At 42.5% G+C, this 20,201-nt stretch overlaps 1 protein-coding gene across 1 annotated transcript in view; it reads left to right on the forward strand.

The window, feature by feature from the left end:
- The first annotated feature begins 3,192 nt into the window (after positions 1–3,192).
- The window catches only part of DOCK2 (dedicator of cytokinesis 2), a 425,761-nt gene continuing 408,752 nt past the window's right edge, over positions 3,193–20,201 (forward strand). Inside the window, exons 1-2 of the mRNA XM_065873738.1 lie at positions 3,193–3,219; positions 3,269–3,320. Of these exons, the coding sequence (XP_065729810.1) occupies positions 3,193–3,219; positions 3,269–3,320 (79 nt within the window). The remainder of the gene's footprint in view (positions 3,220–3,268; positions 3,321–20,201) is intronic.

Genomic DNA, 20,201 nt, shown 5'->3' on the forward strand with positions numbered 1-20,201 from the left:
ATAGAGTGGTGGTTGGATTTAAGATACTGTTTAAAGAAGCAGAGTGGTCAAGAGTTGGCAAAATAGGACGTGGTACTCTGTGGGAAAGGGATATATCAGCTACATGTGCATTAGTGGTGGTGGTAACAGAAAAATAGGAGTGGGAGGTATTTCAATTTTGATGAGGACTTTTATTCAGGTACCAGTGGGGTGTCCATGTTGGAGTCAACGGAAGTGTTCGTGTATGTTTATGTAATCAAAAATAATTAGTCTGTTTTTCAAACCTTTATTTTTACAAGGAAAATGTAAAACTAACATGACTATTCTATAGGCACTTTTTTTCCTCATCATTATTCAAAAAGTGGCCTTATGGTCAAATGTTTATAATCATAGCCTTGATTTATTGTTTTCACTAATTAGACATCATGAGCCCTGTGTATGGGCCTAGAACAAAGATGACAAAGTATTTATGTTTTCTCTCCTCCAGTAAGGTATTGGTGGAAGGGAGCTAATGTTTATTGATTTGCTAGGTGATTTACCTATGTTATGTCTCAGTACTACCTAGTTTAGCGTAATAGTGACTGTTGTAGCATCTGTAGTTAGACTATTTAAATTCAGATCTCAATTTCTCCATATAAATGTTAGACTTTAGCAAGTTTATGACTCTGAGAGTAGTTTATTTAGGTAATCCTTTAATATTTTAATTTTTTTAGAATTATGTAAAATATGTGGATCCAAAGTAAAATCTACAAGAGAAGGTATATTTAAGGAAATACAGCTTCCATCACTGTTTCCTTCTCCCACCAGGAACCATTTAAATTTCATGGGTTATTTTTCCTTTTTTTTTTTTTTTCTTTCTACATAGCAGATATAGATAGTAGGTAGATAGATAGAATCTCCATTCTTTTTCTTAGATAAAAGTAAAATGGTGGGTGATATCGGAGAGGAATTGTGGATAGGAAACAGCAAAAGCCTGTCCCTCCACAAAATCAGCCAATAAACTAGCAAGGACAGTCAGAACCAAATTTTTTAGACTCTGGAAACTCATCAAGGGTTTACAGCAACAAGGTGAACAATTAATCAAGGAAAATCAGCTGAGTCTTGGCATTTCAGGAAACCTCTGATGAATCACTAGCTGATCGCTAAGTTAATGGAATAGAGATTTCAGTGGCCAAACACAAGGAACCTAGACCTTACAAAATTAGTTTAGAAAAGTCATTTTAAAAACTGGAGCAATGACTATAAACAAGCAGCAACAACAAACTAGGGAGGGAGGAGAATCTGATTTCTAGCATGGTCACATTATAATTCTCAAAGTGTTCAATTTTCAACAAAAATTACAAGACATGCAAGAAACAAGAAGGTATGACCCATACATAGGAAGAAAGAAATTAATAAACTGTCCAGGAGGAAGCCCAGACATTGACTTGCTAGACAAAAACTTTAAATCAACAATTTAAAATATGCTCAAAGAGCTAAAGGAAAGCATGGACAAAGACCTAAAGGAAACCATAAAAGCAATGCCATGTAGAGACTATCAACAAAGAGACAGAAATTATTAAAAGGAGCCAGATAAAAACTCTGGAGTTGAAGAGTACAATAACAAATGAGAAACTAGAGAGATTCAACATCAGATTTGGCCAATTGAGATTATTTAGGCTAAAGAACAGAAAGAATGAAAAAAATGAGCAGAGTTTAAGGGACTCACTGGACACTATCAAACATAGCAACATACACATAATAGGAATCCCAGAAAGAGGAGAGAGAAAAGGGCAAGAGCATATTTGAAACAAACAGACAAGAAAACCCCAGAAAATTGCAGTCCAATATCCTTGATGGACATTGATGCAAAAATCTTCGACAAAATATTAGCAAACCGAATGCAATACATTTTAAAGATCATACAAAATGATTAAGTGGGATTTATTCCAGGGACGCAAGGATGGTTCAACATTGCAAATCAGCCAATGTGATATACCACATTAATGAAATGAAGGATAAAAATTATGTGATCATCTCAATAGATGCTGAAAAAGCATCTGACAGCAAAAACAAAAATAAGTGGAACTACATCACACTAAAAAGCTTCTGCACAGCAAATGTAACCATCAACAAAATGAAAAGGCAGCCTACTGAATGGGAGAAAATATTTGCGAATCATATGTCTGATAAGGGGCTAATATCCAAAACATATAGAGAACTCATACAGTTCAACAGCCAAAAAAAAAAAAAAAATAGGCAGAAGATCTGAATAGACATTTTTCTAAGGAAGACATACAGATGGCTGCCATGTTACTTAGCAACATTATGTAGACATGTAAGCTCTCCCTCCAGTTCGCTTCTTGCCCAGGAGTTCCCTCCTGGATGGCGGCCCCTGACCTCTAGCCTCTGTATAGTCTTATGCTGTGAGGAACTGCCTCTCTCAGGCAATCCTGTCCAAGTACCATGCAATAAAGCTTACTGTGTGTTACTGCATTTCATGGTCTTGTATTTTTCCATGTTAGCCTCCAAATCCCTGAGGTCCCTTACAAACATGAACTTACATATCAAGAAGGACATGATATAATGGTAAAGGTGTCAATCTATCAAGATGATGGAACAATTCTAAACATATATGCACCTAACAAGAGAGCCTCAAAGTATCTAAAGCAAAAACTGAATTTTGAAATTTGCCTATGGATTCCACACAATCTCAGTGGAAATCCAAGCAGGCTTTATTGTAGAAATTAAAAATGTGATTCTAAAATTTATATGGAAATGGAAAGAACTGACATTACCAAAGAAACTTTAAAAATGAAGAATAAAGTTGGAGAACATGTACTACCTGATTTTGAGAATTACTATAAAACTGTTGTAATCAAAGTAGTGTAGAGTTGGTGTGTCAGTATGCTAGTGGGCAGGGCTGGAGGTCAGGGGGTCCTGGGGCTGGTGCCTGTCCATTAGTGGGCAGAGCTGGGTCCTGGGGTCTCTGACTACTGGGCCCTGGGGTCCTGGGCTAGTGCCGGCACACTGGTGTTTGGGGCCAAGTTCCGGGTTCTCCGGTGGACAGGGTCATGTCTTGGTGTGGCTGTGAGCTCAGGGGGTCTTAAGGCAGCCTACCTGCTGGGAGCAGCCCAGCTAGTTGCTTGGCTTGAGACATCACAGTACTGGTGCAGATAAGCTGGTGGGCAGGGCTGGGTCCTGGTGCTAATAACGTAGAGGGAGGACTCCAAAATGGCAGCCAGCACCAGTGTCCATATGGTAAAATGAGCTCCCCCTTATAGCCGCCTCCAGTGTCTGTTGTCCCCAGGGTGAGCTCCAGTTACCTCCTGTCTGTCCAGGAGGCCCTCCAGGATCAGCAGGTAGGTCTGATTCAGGCTCCTTTCAAATTACTGCTTCTGCCCTGGATCCTAGAGCATGTGAGATTTTGTGTGTGCCCTTCAAGAGTGGAGTCTCTATTTCCCGCAGCCCTCTGGGTCTCCCAAAAGTAAGCCCCACTGGCCTTCAAAGCCAAATCATTCTGGGGTCTCATCTTCCCAGTGAAGGACCCCCGGGCTGGGGAGACTGATGTGGATCTCAGACCCATTGTTCCTTGGGGAGAACATCTGCAATTGTAATTTTTCTCCCGATTGTGGGTCATCTTCCCAGGGTATGGGTCTTGGGTCCAGAGTACCTGGACTCTGCCCCTACTACCTGTCTTGTTGTGGTTCCTTCTTTATATCTTTAGTCGTAGAAGGTCTTTTCCGGCAGATTCTGGTCTTTCTTATCAGTAGTTGCTCTGTAAATAGTTGTCATTTTCGTATGCTCATGAGAGAAAGTGAGCTCAGGGTCTTCCTACTCTTCCATCTTAGCCAAGCTCCTATTTTTAGAGACTCAGTCCATTTCTATTTAAAGTAATTATTTATAGGTGTGGACTTAATATTGCCATTCTGTTAATTGTTTTCTGGCTGTTTTATAATTCCTTTGTTCCCCTCTTGCTTTCTTCTCTGTAATTTGGTGTTTTTTCTGTAGTAGTATGCTTAGATTCTTTTATTTTTTGTGTATCTAGTATAGGTGTTTCCTTTGTGGTTACCATAGATTTTACATATATTTATAACAGTCTATTTTAAGCTGATGACAACTTAACTTTGAATGCATACTAAAGCTCTACATTTTTACTCCCCTGCCCCGAATTTTGTTTTATTATGTCACAATTTGCATCTTTTTACCTCGTGTGTCCATTAACAAATTATTGTAGTTTTATTTCATTATTTTGGCTTTTAGCCTTCCTAGTAGAGTTATAAATGATTTATCCTCCACCATTACAACACGAGTATTTTAAATTAAACTTTATATTTTTTTCCAGTGAGATATATACCTTCACATATTTTCCCGTTACTAATTAGCATTCTTTTGTTTCAGCTTGAAGAAGTCCTTTTAACATTTCTTATAACGCCAGTCTAGTTGTGAACTCCTTCAGCATTTCTTGTCTTGAACCCTCTTTCTCTCTCCTTCAGTTCTGAAGGACATCTTTGCCTGGTACAGTATTCTTGTTTGGCAGGTTTTTTTTTTGTTTTTAACACTTTGAATATATCATGCCACTCCCTTCCAGCCTGCAAAGGTGCTGCTGAAAAAAATCTGCTAATAGTCTTATGGGGGTTCCCTTGTATGTGACAAGATGTTTTTCTCTTTTCTCTTTTATGATTCTCTCCTTGTCTTTAGCTTTTGACAGTTTAATTATAATGTGTCTCAGTGTGGGTCTCTTTGGATTCACCTTTTGGAACTCTCTATGCTTCCTGAATCTTGACATGTTTCTTTCCCCATGTTAGGGAAGTTTTCAACCATTATTTCTTTGAATAAGCTTTCTTTCTATCTCTCTCTCTTTTCCTTCTAGGACCCCTTATAATACATATATTGGTCCATTTAATGGTGTCTTGTAAGTCCCTTAAGCTATCTCCACTCTTTTTCATTCTTTTTTCTTTTTGTTCCTCAGATTGGATTAATTTTACTGTCTTTCCTCTGAGTTTGCTGATCCTTTTTTTCCACTTGGTGTAGTTTGCTACTGAATCCCTTTATGGTTTTTTTTTTTTTTTTTTTAGTTCAGTTATAGTATTTTTAAGCCCTGTGATTTCTGTTCGGTACTTTCTTATATTTTCCATCTCTTTGTTGAAATTCTCATTTTGTTCCTGCATTGTTCTCCTGACCTCAGTGAGCAACTTGATTACTGTTACTTTGTACTCTTCATGAGGTAAATCAGTTACCTCTGTTTCATTGAGTTCTGCTTCTCTACTTTTTATCCTTTTCTTTTGTTTGAAACATATTCCTCTGTTTCTTCCTTTTCCTTAACTCTCTGTTGTTGGTTTCTGCACATTTGATAAAACAGCCACTTCTTGTAGTTTTGACACTGTTGTCTTGCATAGGAGATGAACCTTATCCATCAGCCTGGCCCAAGCTCTTGGTTGTCTCTCAAAACTTTGTGGTGTCCAAGCCACCTTCTTTATTCTTAGAGGCTCCCAGTATTTGAGGGTGTGTCAGGACCTGTCAGTTTCCCAAATGGGAGGATTGTGGTCAGCACCTCAACGCATGCTGAATCGAAGCCAGATCCTCAGGCAGCAGCTGGGAAAGTATGTAATTAGTGCCTCCCAGGGAGATACTGGGAAAGGGCTTTTTTTGTCTGATTCCTCTGCACTGGGACTGGGTGCATTGCTGTGGATGAGTGCTCCTGCACTTGTTAGTAACTACTTCCTTGTTTGCCGTCATCCTGTGGTACTCGTGAATGCAAGCCCCTTTGACTCTCAGAGCCAGGCATTCTAGGGGCCCATCCGTTGGATGGCAGCTGTCAAAGCTGGGCCACCAGGTGTACGTACAAGCTCCTTCCAGGGAGATACTAGTGACTTGGAGTGTACTAGAGAGAAAGGGCAGGTGAGGTGTCCACAGGCTTCCCTGGTCTGCAGGGAGGATCACAGTCAGCCCCTAGGTGCATGCTAAATTAGAAGCCTGGCCCCTAGGCGGTAGATTTTAATGCATGCAAATACAAAGAAGAAAGAAGCCAGCCTTAACAGGCTACATTTTGTGTTATTTCATCTATATGAAATTCTCAAAATGCTAAAACTATAGATATAGGAAAAAAATCAGTGGTTGCCAGGGGTTTGAGGGAGGAGTATGGAGGGATGACTAAGCAGAACACGGGATTTTTAGGACCCTGAAACTATTCTATATGATACTGTTGTGGTAATACATGACATTATGCATTTGTCAAAACCCATAAAACTATATAACACAAAGAGTAATCTCTAATGTAAACTGTAGACTTTATTTAATAATAATGTATCAATATTAATTCACTAGTCATAACAAATGCACCACACTAATGCAATGTTTTAATAACAGGGGAAACTGTGCCATGGGGGAGAATGGGTAAATCCAAACCCTGTATGTTCTGCTCTATTTCTATGTAAACCTAAAACTGCTCTAAAAAAAAAGTTTTTATCAATTAAAAAAACAGAAATCATTATGTAATTTCCCTCATAAAAAAGGATATGGGCCCCCTTTGTAGACTGGAAAATGAGGGGGAAAGAAGCAAAAGGGAAAACGTGGGGCCTTAAAAGACAAAAGCAGTATAATATCAATGGACTCAGAACTTTCTCCCAACTCCCCCATCACTGAGAACAAAAATTATTTATGAAAGACTTCACTGCACCGACAGAAGGGGGCACCCTTTGACTAGGAACCTTGTAAAAATACTCCAGAATTCTGATGACATAAATAGGTTAAAGCTGTAAAAAGCTATTACGTGAAGGAAACAAAACAAGACCACTTCATGAATCTCATGCCCGCCCCTCTCAAAAGCCACAGGAAGGAGAAGCAAAATATAACACAACACTCCAAACTGGGAAAACTGATCTAGAACATTCAAAACTGTTAAGTTTTTTAATTACAGAAAAATCCTTTAGAACTCGAGCAGAAAATATCAAATAACTTACAGAGGCAAGATAACAGCTCCCCAAAACAGCATTCAGAAGAAGGTTTATGTGATTCAGTTAAAAAAACAAAACAAAACAAAAAACCTTTAAGGAAAAAAAGTGTGAACCAAAGGTGGTATTTTCATTAAATCTATTCTTTAGGCATCAAGACTGTTGGAAAACAGTTTTAAACATGCTAAAATTCAGTGATTTTTTTTTTATGCCTGTGAACCCTCTGAGGAATCATCCAACAAAAGATGACTGGGGTCTTTGTGACCGCCTGGAGGGGTGGGATAGGGAGGGTGGGAGGGAGGGAGACGCAAGAGGGAAGAGATATGGGAACATATGTATATGTATAACCGATTCACTTTGTTATAAAGCAGAAACTAACACACCATTGTAAAGCAATTATACCCCAATAAAGATGTTAAAAAAAAAAAGATGACTGGGGAAACTTTTGCAAAAGGACTAAAGGACTGAACAAATAACAATATGTTGTGGATAATTAGAGCCAGATTTCTCACTGTTGGACAAAGGAATGAAAATGCATGAAGGGGAGAGGCTAAATTAATGAAATGGAAGGCTAAAAATGAACCCTGTGGTGTAGGGTTGGAATTGGAGGTATCGATATAAACTCATGGTTTGGGGGAGATAGACTTTCAAAATTAGATATGAAGATAGGCAAGTACATATACACATACATGTATATACAGGTACACACAAACATACACACACATATATATACATATACTTACATATAAGTGTGTGTATGTAGAATTCCTAGCTCTTCTGCTGGACTCTAGAAGCAATAACATCTCAGTAGCAATGAGCACATGTAGCACATGTAGCATCCAGATCTTGGTTTCTTACTATCATTCTCCACTGATATGAACCGTTTCTTTCAGAACTGGCTACTTTCAGGGTTAGGTTGAGAATGAATGATATGAGCCCTAAACATCTTGTCGGAAAAAGTAAGAAAGTGCTCAAAAAATGATGGGGGTGTCACGATGGCTCCCACTGTCCAAATCTAGGACAATCTGAGCATCTAAATAAATAATAGCAATGGATTATAGCCTATTGAGTAAAATAAGAAACCATGAGCCCATGTTGTTTTAAATAAACGAATAAATACATGAATGAATAAATGATAGAGGAAAAGCTTTTTCTCACAGTAGAATTCCATTTAATAAATGTAGAAAGAATGATAGACTTAAAAAAAATCTCTATTTGGTAATCATCATACTAATAGGTGATTCGGGAAAGAACCATCAATAAATGATACTAAAACTAAAGGGCTAAAAGTATGATGAGTTAAAGAATATTTACATAGTCTTACAGTATCTCTCCACAAATACATAATTGCAACAGGAGAACTAGTAACCTTCACATGGAAAAGTTAAAAGGCATCACCCAAATCAACAATCAGTGTTAACATCACCAGTAAAGTTACCGACTCTCCCAAGTTGGTCCCCAACAAGGGTCCTCCTACGTGGTGTCGTTCCAGCCAATAGAAGGAGACTGAGTTTGGCTCAGAAGCAGAGAAAAGCTTTCTTCTTCGGTATGAGAATGGAGCGGTACGAGCTAGGCTCTGGAGAACGTGCTCTGCCGAAAGGCCCGCAGGGCGCTGCTTTGCAGGGTTCTGTCGGAGGAGGGAGGGGCGGAGTTCCCGTAGGGCGGGCTCAGCTGTGCTGCTCGAGGCCTCCCGCCAGCGCGCGCCGCAGCATCTTTGCACACCGCCCCCCGCCGCCATCTTTATTTCACGTTTTCCTGCGGCGCTTCTGCACGTGGTTCGTGGAGCTCAAACGTCTGGAGCAGTGGTTTTACCCTGAGAACTTTAATCTGATGTGGTCGCCAGGCCTCCATACCCAGCGCCCTACAGGCAAGTGAAAGTAGACTAAGCCCAAAAGAAGAAGTGAGACCTTATCACCTAGATTCCATCTTATTTTTCCCTGGGACTCCATTGGGCTTTGCTGGTGACAAACCCCTCCTCTGCCTTTTGTCCTGTGCCCCATTCTTAGGGGGCGCTGAGGGGACGACGGTCCATCTTATGTAACTGCTTCCTGAGTTTGGGTGCAGTCATAACCCCGGAGAGGGGAGTAGAGCTTCTCCCCAGCCGCCTTCAGATACGTTCGATTATCACCCGGCCTCAGCCCTGTTTATACCCCTGAGCGACCACCATTTGGAGTTTTATAGATTCTAACCTTTTGGAGACAGAAGACAGCAGACAATTTAAGATGCATGGTCCAGATATCGGCAAGAGAACAATGTTGTTAAGGGGCTCAGGAAAGGTAGAAAACAAGTGATGCTGGGGAGAGCCTGTGGTCCTCTGCTCTGAATTTGTTCGGCCAGAGGAGGCTGACTGGCTTCTGTTAGCCAAGCTGCTTTTTCCAGTAGCCTGTCTGCATTTTCTCCAATCAGGCACTGTGAGGCAGCCACCGTTGCTTGGGTAAAGCATCCTGGAAGTAACATGGTGAAGAGATTGGAAGGGGGCAAAACTGGAGGCAAAGAGCTCAAGTCTGAGATTCAGATGAGGTGGATCTTGGCAAGGTAGTGCTCTGGAGCAGAGGGCAGATCTGAGAACTGTTTTTGAGATAAGCATTTGCAGTGAAAGGGAGGGTGAAGTGGAGGGTGATGATACCACTCTTAGGCAGTCATAATGGTTGACAGCTGTAATAAGGAGTCTCACCCCTCTGGGCATTGTTTACTTATTAACAGAAATGGGGATCATAATGGTGCCTACCTCATATGGCTACTTTGAGGATTAAATGAGATAATGCATGTAAAGTGTTAAATGAGGGATTGGCATGCAGTTAAGTGCTCAATAAATGTTAGAAACCTTTTTTCATCAGGAAACTGAGGCTAGCAAGGTTAAGTAACTTCTCCAAGCTACACAGCTATGTAAGTGATGGAGTTGGGATTCTAGCATATCACTTGGAGCACAGAGTCAACTCACATCACCTGTTACGTAGAATAGAAACAGGGATGACAGGTCTGTGGTGTGGCTATGGTGATGAGGTTGGTTTCAGAATTGAAGACATTAATGTGGGGTGGGGAAAGGAGGTCCAGGAAGCAGTTGGACACGAGTCTGGACCTCAGGAGGGGTCTTGGCCAGAGAAGTCCTTGTTTCCAAAATCATCTCTCAGAGTCCATGCAAATTTATAGTCATCAGTGGTGCACTACCTAATTGCCAGGTATCTGGCAGATGGTGTTTAATAAAATTGTTTGACCACGATAATTGTAAATTCTTTAAGTGGTTTTAGTCACATTTTTATATTTGACTGTCAGTCTCTCTTGCCACAGTTTTTCCATGGTGCCATAGAATCATTATAATAAAAAGCCTATATTTCAGAAATAGAAAGGCCATATCCTAGTCAGTATGAAGCTTAAAGTTTTCTGTATTATAAACCATTCCATTAAGAAGTTAACCTTCACTCAAAATAACTTTCTAAACTTCATCTCCTTCAACTACAAGCAGTTTTTCACCTCTTTAATATGTTGAATAATTTGTTACTCTAACGTTATTTTAAAAACCCAGACTCCTGAGTCACAAGCTGAATAGGGGGAAAATCTTCAGTATTCCTCAAGTCTCAACCATATTTACCTAATGGCATACCACCTATCTTTGTCCCCCCACCAAGTACCTTATCACACTGTTGTTATGAACTTGTCTGCATGTATATCAGAAATCTAAGATGAAAAAACAAGCATCTTTTAGATCCCTCCCATGGGTTTATGAAGACAATAAAATTGTCTGTAGCAAGGGATGACAAACTATGGTTCATTGGCCAACTTTGACTCAACACCTGTTCTGGTATGGACGATGAACTAAGAATAGTTTTTACATTTTTAAAAGGTTGAAAAGAATTCAAAAGAAGAAAAGTATTTCATGACATGTGAACATTATATGAAATGCAAATTTTACTGTCCATTAATGGATAAAGTTTTATTGGAATACAGCCATGCTCATCATTTACATATCATCTATAGTGGCTTTCATGCTACAGTGGCAGAGTTGAGTACTTGCAGCAAAGATGGGCTATGGATGGTGTTCTCATTGCTTTGCAGTGCTGTTTAGCAACCTGTAGATCTCAGGGATGTGGTTATAGTGCCACCTGTTTCAAGTACCATGTACATCACTGTACAGAAATACTTTTTAAATTTTGTTTTATTTTATTAACCAGCACAATAGCCATCATGTCAAAACAAAACAAAACAAAAGAAGAGAATAGTGGGATCCAAATGTCATGCTTTTAAGTCACAGTGGAGTGTGGATTATTTTGTTACAGGATGAGACAGGAAAGCATCATCTTTGTTGTATAGTGACACTACAACTGTGCTAAAAGAATATGGTCTGACAGAGTAAGCCCTCATCACAACATTCCCAACTGCAAGAAAGGAGCTGCCAGAAAAATTAGAAAATTTAAAACAGAATATCTCATAATAGCACAATTTCTCCGTTACAAATAAAAAATGAAAATGAGACTGTACCTAATGTAAGTGCCCTGGTGGCTCATTTATTAACCAGACAAGGAAAGATATTTATTGATGGTGAGTTGATTAATATATTTTTGATGGTAGCAGCAGATGAAATGTGTCTAGAGAAAATAAAACAGTTAAGGCTATTATCCTTTTGGTGACAATCGTTCTTTGAAGAGTTGAGAACACGGGGAGCAACATCAATAATCAATTTAAAACCATGGCAGATGATTTCTAGTGGTTTTCCTTGGCTCTTGACAAGTTGACTGGTGTTACCAATACAGCTCAGTTATTTATTTGGCAAGTCCCTGCTAAGTCTGAAGTCAGTGAAGAGTCAGCTTTTATGAATAATCCATGTGGAAAAACTATGGTCAAAACTATTTTCAAAGAAAATGAGGAAACACTAATTCAGTGTAACCTGAAGTGGAATCCGCTAAGATGTGTTACAACTGTTGATGATAAAAATATGTGTGGAGCAGGAAAAGGCTTTTTGGACAAATTTACAAAGGTTGTGAAAATGTAAAGTGTTTAAAGCCTATACTAATTTATTGTAATATTCATCAGAAGGTACTTTGTGGAAAATATTTGAACCTACTGTGTGTTATTGAACCAGTTGTGTCAAAGGTGATCATTATGTCTCCTGGACTTAACCATTGTCTGTTTTGTGAACTTTTGTCAAAATAGAAGCTGAATATTCTGACTTGCCCTATCAACTACACAGCAGTTTGATGGCTTAACAGGTAAGTCATCTGTGACTTTTTGAGCTCAGGATTGAGATTTCTTAACAAAAACAGCCCTCAACCACTATTATTCAACCACTATTATTGAACACTAGATGACTTGGGAAATTAGCTTCTGCTGCAGACGTCGTAATGTTTCTTAATGGATTCAACCAAAATGACAAAGCAAAGCAATGGTTATCTGCAGAAACCTGCGATAAAGTCATTTTGATGACAATTAATGTTTTTGTATTTATTTATTTTTGCTGTATTGGGTCTTCGTTTCTGGATGACAATTAATGTTTAAATCACAAGCAAGATCAAGCGGCCTAAGAAACTTCCTGTGTTGTCAAAAATTAAAACAGAAAGTGAGTCTCCATTCCTACAAAAATTTAAATGAACATATTTTCCAGGCTCAAACTATAATTCCAGCAGTGTTTTCAGACCTCAATACAAGTGTAAAAGTAATTTTTAAATTTCAAATCCATTTAACTGTGCAATTGAAGGGTTTCTATTTAGCAATTCCACATCCAGCAATATAATAAATGATGTGCTAAAAGGCAAACATCAGGAGAATATTTAATAGAATTTTATAACTGCCTTCTAAGCAATGAAAATGCTTAATAAAAGCTTATGTACATGGGGCTTCCCTGGTGGCGCAGTGGTTGAGAATCCCCCTGCCGATGCAGGGGACACGGGTTCGTGCCCCAGTCCAGGAAGATGCCACATGCCGTGGAGCGGCTGGGCCCGTGAGCCATGGCCGCTGAGCCTGCGCGTCCGGAGCCTGTGCTCCGCAACGGGAGAGGCCACAACAGTGAGAGGCCCGCGTACCACAAAAAAAAAAAAAAAAAAAAAGCTTATGTACATGGATTGATGTCAGTATTTGACAGAACTGAGATTTTCAGCCAACTTCAAGAGTTAGTCAGCTATAAAATTTAAAGAGCACACAGTTCACACAAGACCATCCTCACTTCTCACACTAACTGCAAGTTTGGAGGAGTTCCCAAAACTACCTTTAGTGTCAGTAATTCCCTAGAAGGATTTCCAGAACTCATTGAAATTGTTACTCTCAGTTACCATCTGTTTACTGGTAAAGGATGAAGATTTAATTCAGCCAAGGGGAGATGTACATAGAGCAGAGTCCAGGGAAGGACCAAACATTTTTGTTGTCCTCTCCACATGGGGTCAGGATGCTTTATTTTCACTGCATCAGTGTGTGACCGTACGTGTAGAATATTGCCAGCTAGCAAAGCTCACCCAAACCTTGGTGTCCAGAGATTCTTTTGGGGCTCTATCATGTAGGCAAGACTGTTCCCCCATGATTGCCCCCATGGTTGATCTCAACCATCAGGGCAACTGATACCATGTGGCCCAAAGCCTCACGTACATCACATTATTGGTCTTTCTGACATGGTCAGCCCCCACCCTAAATGGTATTTTTTTTTTTTTTTCGGTACGTGGGCCTCTCACTGTTGTGGCCTCTCCCGTTGTGGAGCACAGGCTCCGGACGCACAGGATCAGAGGCCATGGCTCACGGGCCCAGCAGCTCTGTGGCATGTGGGATCTTCCTGGACTGGGGCACGAACTCGTGTCTCCTGCATCGGCAGGTGGACTCTCAACCACTTTGCCACCTGGGAAGCCCCTAAATCGTATTTTTAGATTGCCCAGTGTGACCCAAGTTTCCCAGGCAAACCATGACATTCCAAGAGATCACTTCCCAAAGCTGAGGACAAATACCTGGCCATTCTGGGGGCAAGATTAATTCTTTACTACACACCACCTGTGGGGAAAGCCATTTTCAAAGATGAAATGCAAAATGTCATTACAGATCACCATTAACAGATGAATAGTTGCCATCAATTTTGATCAGAGAGAACACTAACTTTGAACTCTAATGGAGTGAAATGTGATCTAACCCACAAATTTATTTTTCTCATTAGTAGACCTGTATCACAAAAGAATATACTCAATTATTAATGTCAGATTTTGAATTTTATCAATAAAAATTGTGGAAGCTTGTTTTCTGTCTGTTATATGTAACTACATAATATCCTTGATTTTGCCTGTTGGCCTGCAAAGACTGCAATACTTACTATCTGATCTTTTACAGAAACGTTTGCCAACCTCTGGTGTTTAGTCCAGTTTGTAATACTGCTCTGATGGTTAGTTTTATGAGTCAACTTGGTGAGACTATAGACCCTAATTTTTCAACCAAACACCAAACTAGGTGTTGTTGTGGAAGTAGTTTGTAGATGTCATTAACATCTACAACCAGTTGATGTTAAGTGAAGGAGATTGTCTTCAACAATCTGAGTAGGTGGGATCCAATCAGTTAGAAGTCCTTGACTGTACTTTCCTTGAAAAAAGAAGAAATTCTACCTGGGGACAGCAGCTTCAGCTCCTGCCTGAGAGTTTCCAGCCTGCACTCCCTAGAGGCCCGTTGTATGCATTTCAGACTTACCTAGCCAGGTCCACTTACATAAGGCAATTCCGTGCAATCAGTCAGTCAGTCAGTGAACACACATGTATGTCCTACTGGTTCCGTTTCCCTGGTGGAATTCTGACTGATTCAACCGCTCTCTATAAAAAATACTACCCAATTTGTGCTGCTAGATAACTGAAAAGGAAATAACTTTAGATAAAGTGAAATTAATAGCTTGCCGTAGCTGCCTGTCAGCTGTGGTATTGCGTAATCTATCTTATTGACTCTCTAGTGCAAATCAGAAAAGGGCTGTGAGAGTTGTGAATAAAGAAAATTCAGGAAGACTAATTCAGTCTTATCACTGTGGTTCAAAGAGATATTTTTGCTTCTCAATAGAGTCTATTCCCAGAGCATTTTCTGAGAAATGTCTCCATTAGCCTTTACTCTAGGACTCATTTGCCAGGGTCCACTGTTGCTGGCTATTAGAGCACCCTTGACTTCCCGGCATTGTTGATAAATTCTGTGCTTGTATATTTTCAGAGGAGAGTTTCCTGAGCTTTTATCAGATTTTCAAATGGGTCGTGGCACCAAAAGGATAAAACTCCAAATGACCTCCCCTCCAGGTGGATGTTTAACTCATATGTTAACTACGGCATGTAATATCTCTTCTAGTCATCACAGTAACTCCTGGATGTCACCTGCTGCATGTTTTGCCTTCTCTACTTCTAGCAGTAATCATATAAGGTAGGTACCAGTATCCCATTTTACAGAAAAAAAACACTGAAGCTTAGAAAAATGAAGTAATTTGTTCTAGTGGCATAGCTGTAAAGCCTCAGAGCCTGGATTTGAACCCACATCTGACACTAAAGCTCCTGCTAGGTGGGAGGGAGTTCGGTTTAATCACTAGGCTCAGTTACCAGGGAACTTCCTGCACTTGTGGCGATGGCCTGGGTGACACCAGGTATCTGCTTGGCCTCTGCCAGCTTGCCTGGGCAGGAGACAAGTTGGAGGTGGCCCCTAAGCTTTGTGGGGGCATTCTAACCCCTAGCCTTCTGCTGTGCCCCTGCCCAAAGGGAGGGAGGAAGAGGAGGAGGGCCAGGTCACCCTGACGAGGGAGGGCGGGCCCTGAGAGGGAGTTTGAAAAGAGGAAGGAAGTGGGGCCCGGCAGAACGCCTAGCCACCCCCTGGCTGCTTCCCCACAGGACGACGCGAGGTGCCTGCAGCCGCCCCCCGCCCCCCCCGCCCCACGGCCAAGCCATGGCCCCCTGGCGCAAAACTGACAAGGAGCGACATGGAGTGGGTAGGTGTGGGCATGGGGTCCTCAGCAGGGAGAAGGGCAGGTGGCCAAAGAACCGCATAGGAAGAGGCTGGGGAGCCAGCGGCGCGGACGTGGGCTCAGAGCACTGACTCAAGCTTTGAGGGTGCAGTGGCTCCCTCAGCCTGCTGTGGCACCAGCTGGGCAGGAAAAGGGAGGCGGCGGGGAGATGAAGGTGGGTGCCCTGCCCAGCAGGCTACGCCCAGCCCGCTCCCTCTCCTGCTGCCGCCACAGGGCTACCCTCTCTCTCCAAACGCTGTATGCATTTTCTAGACGGGTTCCAGCAGAGCTCTTAGCAGCCTGGCTCTGCGTCAGGCTCCTGGCATTGCAAGGACTCCTTCACCCCATCTGGAGACTTGGCCTCTTGGAGGGAGCATCATTCTCTCCCTTGGCTGAGGCTGGCCTGGCCCAACATGCCTCCCTCCCCCGCTGCCCAAAGCGACACCCATCTGCTTGCTTCCCCTGCCTGTTCCTCCTAGGTCAGATGACCCTTATTTGTCAGAGCGTCCAGAGGGCTGTGCAAGCTGGGGGCGTAGGGCTGGAGGGCAAGACCCTTCACTCAGCCCCAGAGAGCCCCTGGGGAGAAAGGCTCCCACCAGGTTATAGGGGCATATCCAAGAAGCCAGCCTCATCAGCTTCAGCCATCTAAGCTCCCAGAGGCCTCTGCCTCAAGCTCAGGGCCGGAAGTGGTGGCTGGGGGAAGGGAGGCTTCAGGTACTAGGACTCTTTCTACTAAGTGGCACGCATGGTGCAATCCCCATAGATTCACTGTGGTTTTCAAATAAGTGTGAATTTAAAAACCACTCTGTGGCTTGCTACACAGGCAGATACCAGATACCACCCTCAGAGATAAGGACTGAACAGGTCAGATGTTGGAAGACCCAAGGGCCAAGAGTAGGGAATGATGTAGGGAATCCCAAGGCCACTGCTGGAGAAACACAGTCCTGGAGGGCTCAACACTTAGGCATTCACTTACTAGGCTCCAAGCACTGTGGAGTGTTTAAAGATAAATGGTTCCTATCCAAAGAGCAAATAATATTCCATACCCTGAAGGAGGCTCCGTTTCTCAGTTTCTCCACCTATATTGAACTAGACTTAGTAACTTTTGAACTTTAAAGCTTCTCTAACTCTGGCCCTTCCAGGCTGAAACACCGCTCAGGTGAAGATGGGGACTGAGAAATGGAGCAGACCATTATAGGTGGAGGGACCAATGTGGTCTAGGAGATGAAAGCTGGACACAAATGGACTATCCAGGGAAAAAAAAGCACATCCAGCAAAGAAGAGTGGTAGCTCCTTTCGCCTTGAGGGGAGGGTGCATTGAAGGGAATGGTGATGCTCAAAGTAAGTTGGAGCCACATTTTGGAAGGCTCTGAATGCCAGGCTAAGAAGTTGAGACTTTTTCCATCTAGGCAATTTGGGAGCCATAGAGGGCCTCTGAGCAGGGGAGGGACATGAGATTTGTGCTGAAGTCAGTGTGGAGGGAGGCTGGGCGGACAGAAGAGCAAAGGCGCCTGGGTGGCAGACAGGGATGGTATTGGTGGTCCAGGATGACGAGGGCAGTTAATGGGGGCAGTTGAGTGTGGCAGAAGCGTCCCACCCTCTGGTCGAAGAGCTGTAGTGTGTTCCTGCTGTGTAGGCCCTGTGCTATGGTGTGAAGCTCACGGGCTCTGGTGCCTGCTCTTGGATTCCAGCTTCCAGTGCTTCCCAGCCTTGTGAGCTAGACAAGTTACTTACTCTCTCCAGGCCTCAGTTTCCTTGTCTGTGTATTGGGAGTAATAACAGCACCTGCTTCCCAGGGTTGTGGGAGGACTCAATGATAATAATCCATATAAAGTGCCTGGAATGACAATCATACAAATCCTCACTAAATGTTATTAGTTATTATTTTCAGCCTTTATTCTCTGCTTGGGAGCCCAGTTCAGGACATGACATCACAGGATGGGAGGGGGCTACTGAATGAAGTAAGGTTTTCACCCTCCTTTGCTGAGGAAATCCCACCTATGTGCTCAGAGACTAGGAACTCTGTTAGGCTCTAGGCCCAGGGGATTCTTCTGATGGTAGTGAAAATTCTCTTTGGGGCTGGGAGTCAGAAGGTGTATGACCCTTTAGGGAGCCATAGAGCACTTGGTAGGTGTCTGCTTATCAAAGGATCTCTTTTTCTCTGCAGATGAATGTCAGAGGTAAGAAAGGTAATCTCCAACCCTCCTCTGTAGACTCCAGGTAGATGGAAGGGAAGGGCAAGGCTTAGGTTATGATGAGACAGGGGGCTGGAGTCACCCAGCAGAAAGAACCGTGGCCTGAGAGGAAGGAGTCTGGGTTCTAGTTCTGACACTTATCATTTTTGCAGGCAGGTCTGTGCTCTAGTTTCCTCACTGTAAGTCTAGGTATTAATACTTTTGTCTTTCAAGACATTCTTTTAGAAGAGTATCTGAGATAATGAGTATGGGGGCTTGGAGGAAAACGAAGAGCTAGAGCCATGTAAGGATTAGGGGGTCCTTGGAACATCTCCAGAGTCCCAGCCAGCCTAACACAGGAAAACCTGAGCTTTGCTTTCCCATTTGGTTTCCTCTCCCTCTGGCCTAGCTGACAAGGGCTGCTGGTGTCTGTTTGTCTGGGGGGCTGGCTTTTCTGGGGACAGCTTCATCACCAGAACCGCTTGGCTTCTTTCTCATCTTACTGTCTGGTGAGCAGCCAGGGTGAGCCTCATGTAGATCCCTGGCCAGGCTCTTTTTTACTTCCTTGATGGAGCTTTAAAATGTGATCCATTAGAGTTCCAGAGAGGACCCTTGGGTAGAAGTGGGTAAGAGTTTCCACGGACAAGACAGTGTAGCTATGAAGAAAAGACGCAGCCTCTGCCCTTGAGGAGATACGGGTAAGGTTAGAAGCTTGGGCTGTGAGTTCAAATTTGGTCCTGTTTCCTCATCTTTCCTCATCACTCCTACTTTATGTAGGAGTAATAATGATAATATGGATTTCATGAGATCATTGTGTATTGAAAAGCATTAGTATTGAGACTGGTCAATGAAAGTTAGCGACTGAGGTCAAGGGGCATACCTGATAGGTGCAGAGGCAAGAGAGACAGGTAATGTGCCCTAATGCCAGGTTCAGAACAGTCATGCCTTACAAGAATAAGTGTAGTAATTTAGGGTTTGCAAGAGCCACTCTCATGCAGTATCACTGTCTGGCTTCAGAGCATCTATGTGAGGCAGCATATTATTATTCTCATTGTACAGACGAAGAGTTCCAGAGTTCACATAACTTGGAAATACTTGGGCTGGGCCTTAAATTCAGTTGTCTTCAGACACCAGACCCTTTGCACAACACTAGGAGGGAATCTGGGAGGAGAAACATCATAGACAAAGGCAGGAGATTGGAATGGGTGTGGCTTTTGGGTCAATAAATAGTCTGCTTTGGTTTTAGTGGATGTTTGTAGAAATAAAAAATAGTTGGAGAGGTAGATTATGGTCAGGTTGTGAAGGGCTTTGAGTACCAAGCTTATAAGTTTGGACTTCATTTTGTGAGCAGTGGAGTTTTCGAGCAGGCGTGTCACCTGTAAGAAGATAATTTAATCACTTGGGAGGGGGGCAGGGGTTAGACATAGAGTGGAACAGCAGTGGGTGACAATTTACCTATCTACTGACTGCCTCATTCGTTAATCCCGCAGGAGTCCCCTTATAATTAACATTTCCCTTTGGCTTTTACTATCTTAATCCTCTCTGCCTGAGACTCTTGTCATTGGTCAGAGCTTTATCCTTGGAGGAGACAATGGAAGACAGAAAAGGAGGAGGTAGAAAGAGCAAGTAACAGTATCAGTTAGGGATAAGTATGACTACAGGTGACAGAAAACGCCCAAAGTAGTGGCTTAACCAAGCTAGAAGCTTATTTGCCTCTCATGTAGAAAGGCCAGAAATGGTCCCTGAAGAGGCAGTAGCGTGGCTCGCTCTGTCTCCTGCATGGCTTCCTTGGCACGAGGCTTCTGCCCTTTGAACCAAACTGGCTGCTTAAGCCTCTATTGTCAGGTCCACTTTCCAGCCAGCAAGAAGGATGAAGGGAACAAGAAGGGCATGACACTGCTCATTAAGGACACTTACTTGAAGGCCCACTGGACACTTCCTCTTGTATCCTTTTGGCTTAAAACCTAATCACATGACTGAACCTAGCTGCAGTGGAACCTGGAAGCATAGTCTGCAATGTCAGCAGCCGTGCACCCAGCTAAATATCCAGTGTGCATTCCTGAGGAAGGAGGGCAATAGGATATTAGGGATGATATTTTAGTTTTCTCAGGCAGCCATAGCAAAATACCACAGACTGGGTGGCTTAAGTAACAGAAGTTATTTTCTCACAGTTCTGGAGGCTGGAGTTCTGAGTCC

This window comes from Phocoena phocoena, chromosome 3, assembly GCF_963924675.1.
Source record: "Phocoena phocoena chromosome 3, mPhoPho1.1, whole genome shotgun sequence".
Classification (NCBI taxonomy): domain Eukaryota; kingdom Metazoa; phylum Chordata; class Mammalia; order Artiodactyla; family Phocoenidae; genus Phocoena; species Phocoena phocoena.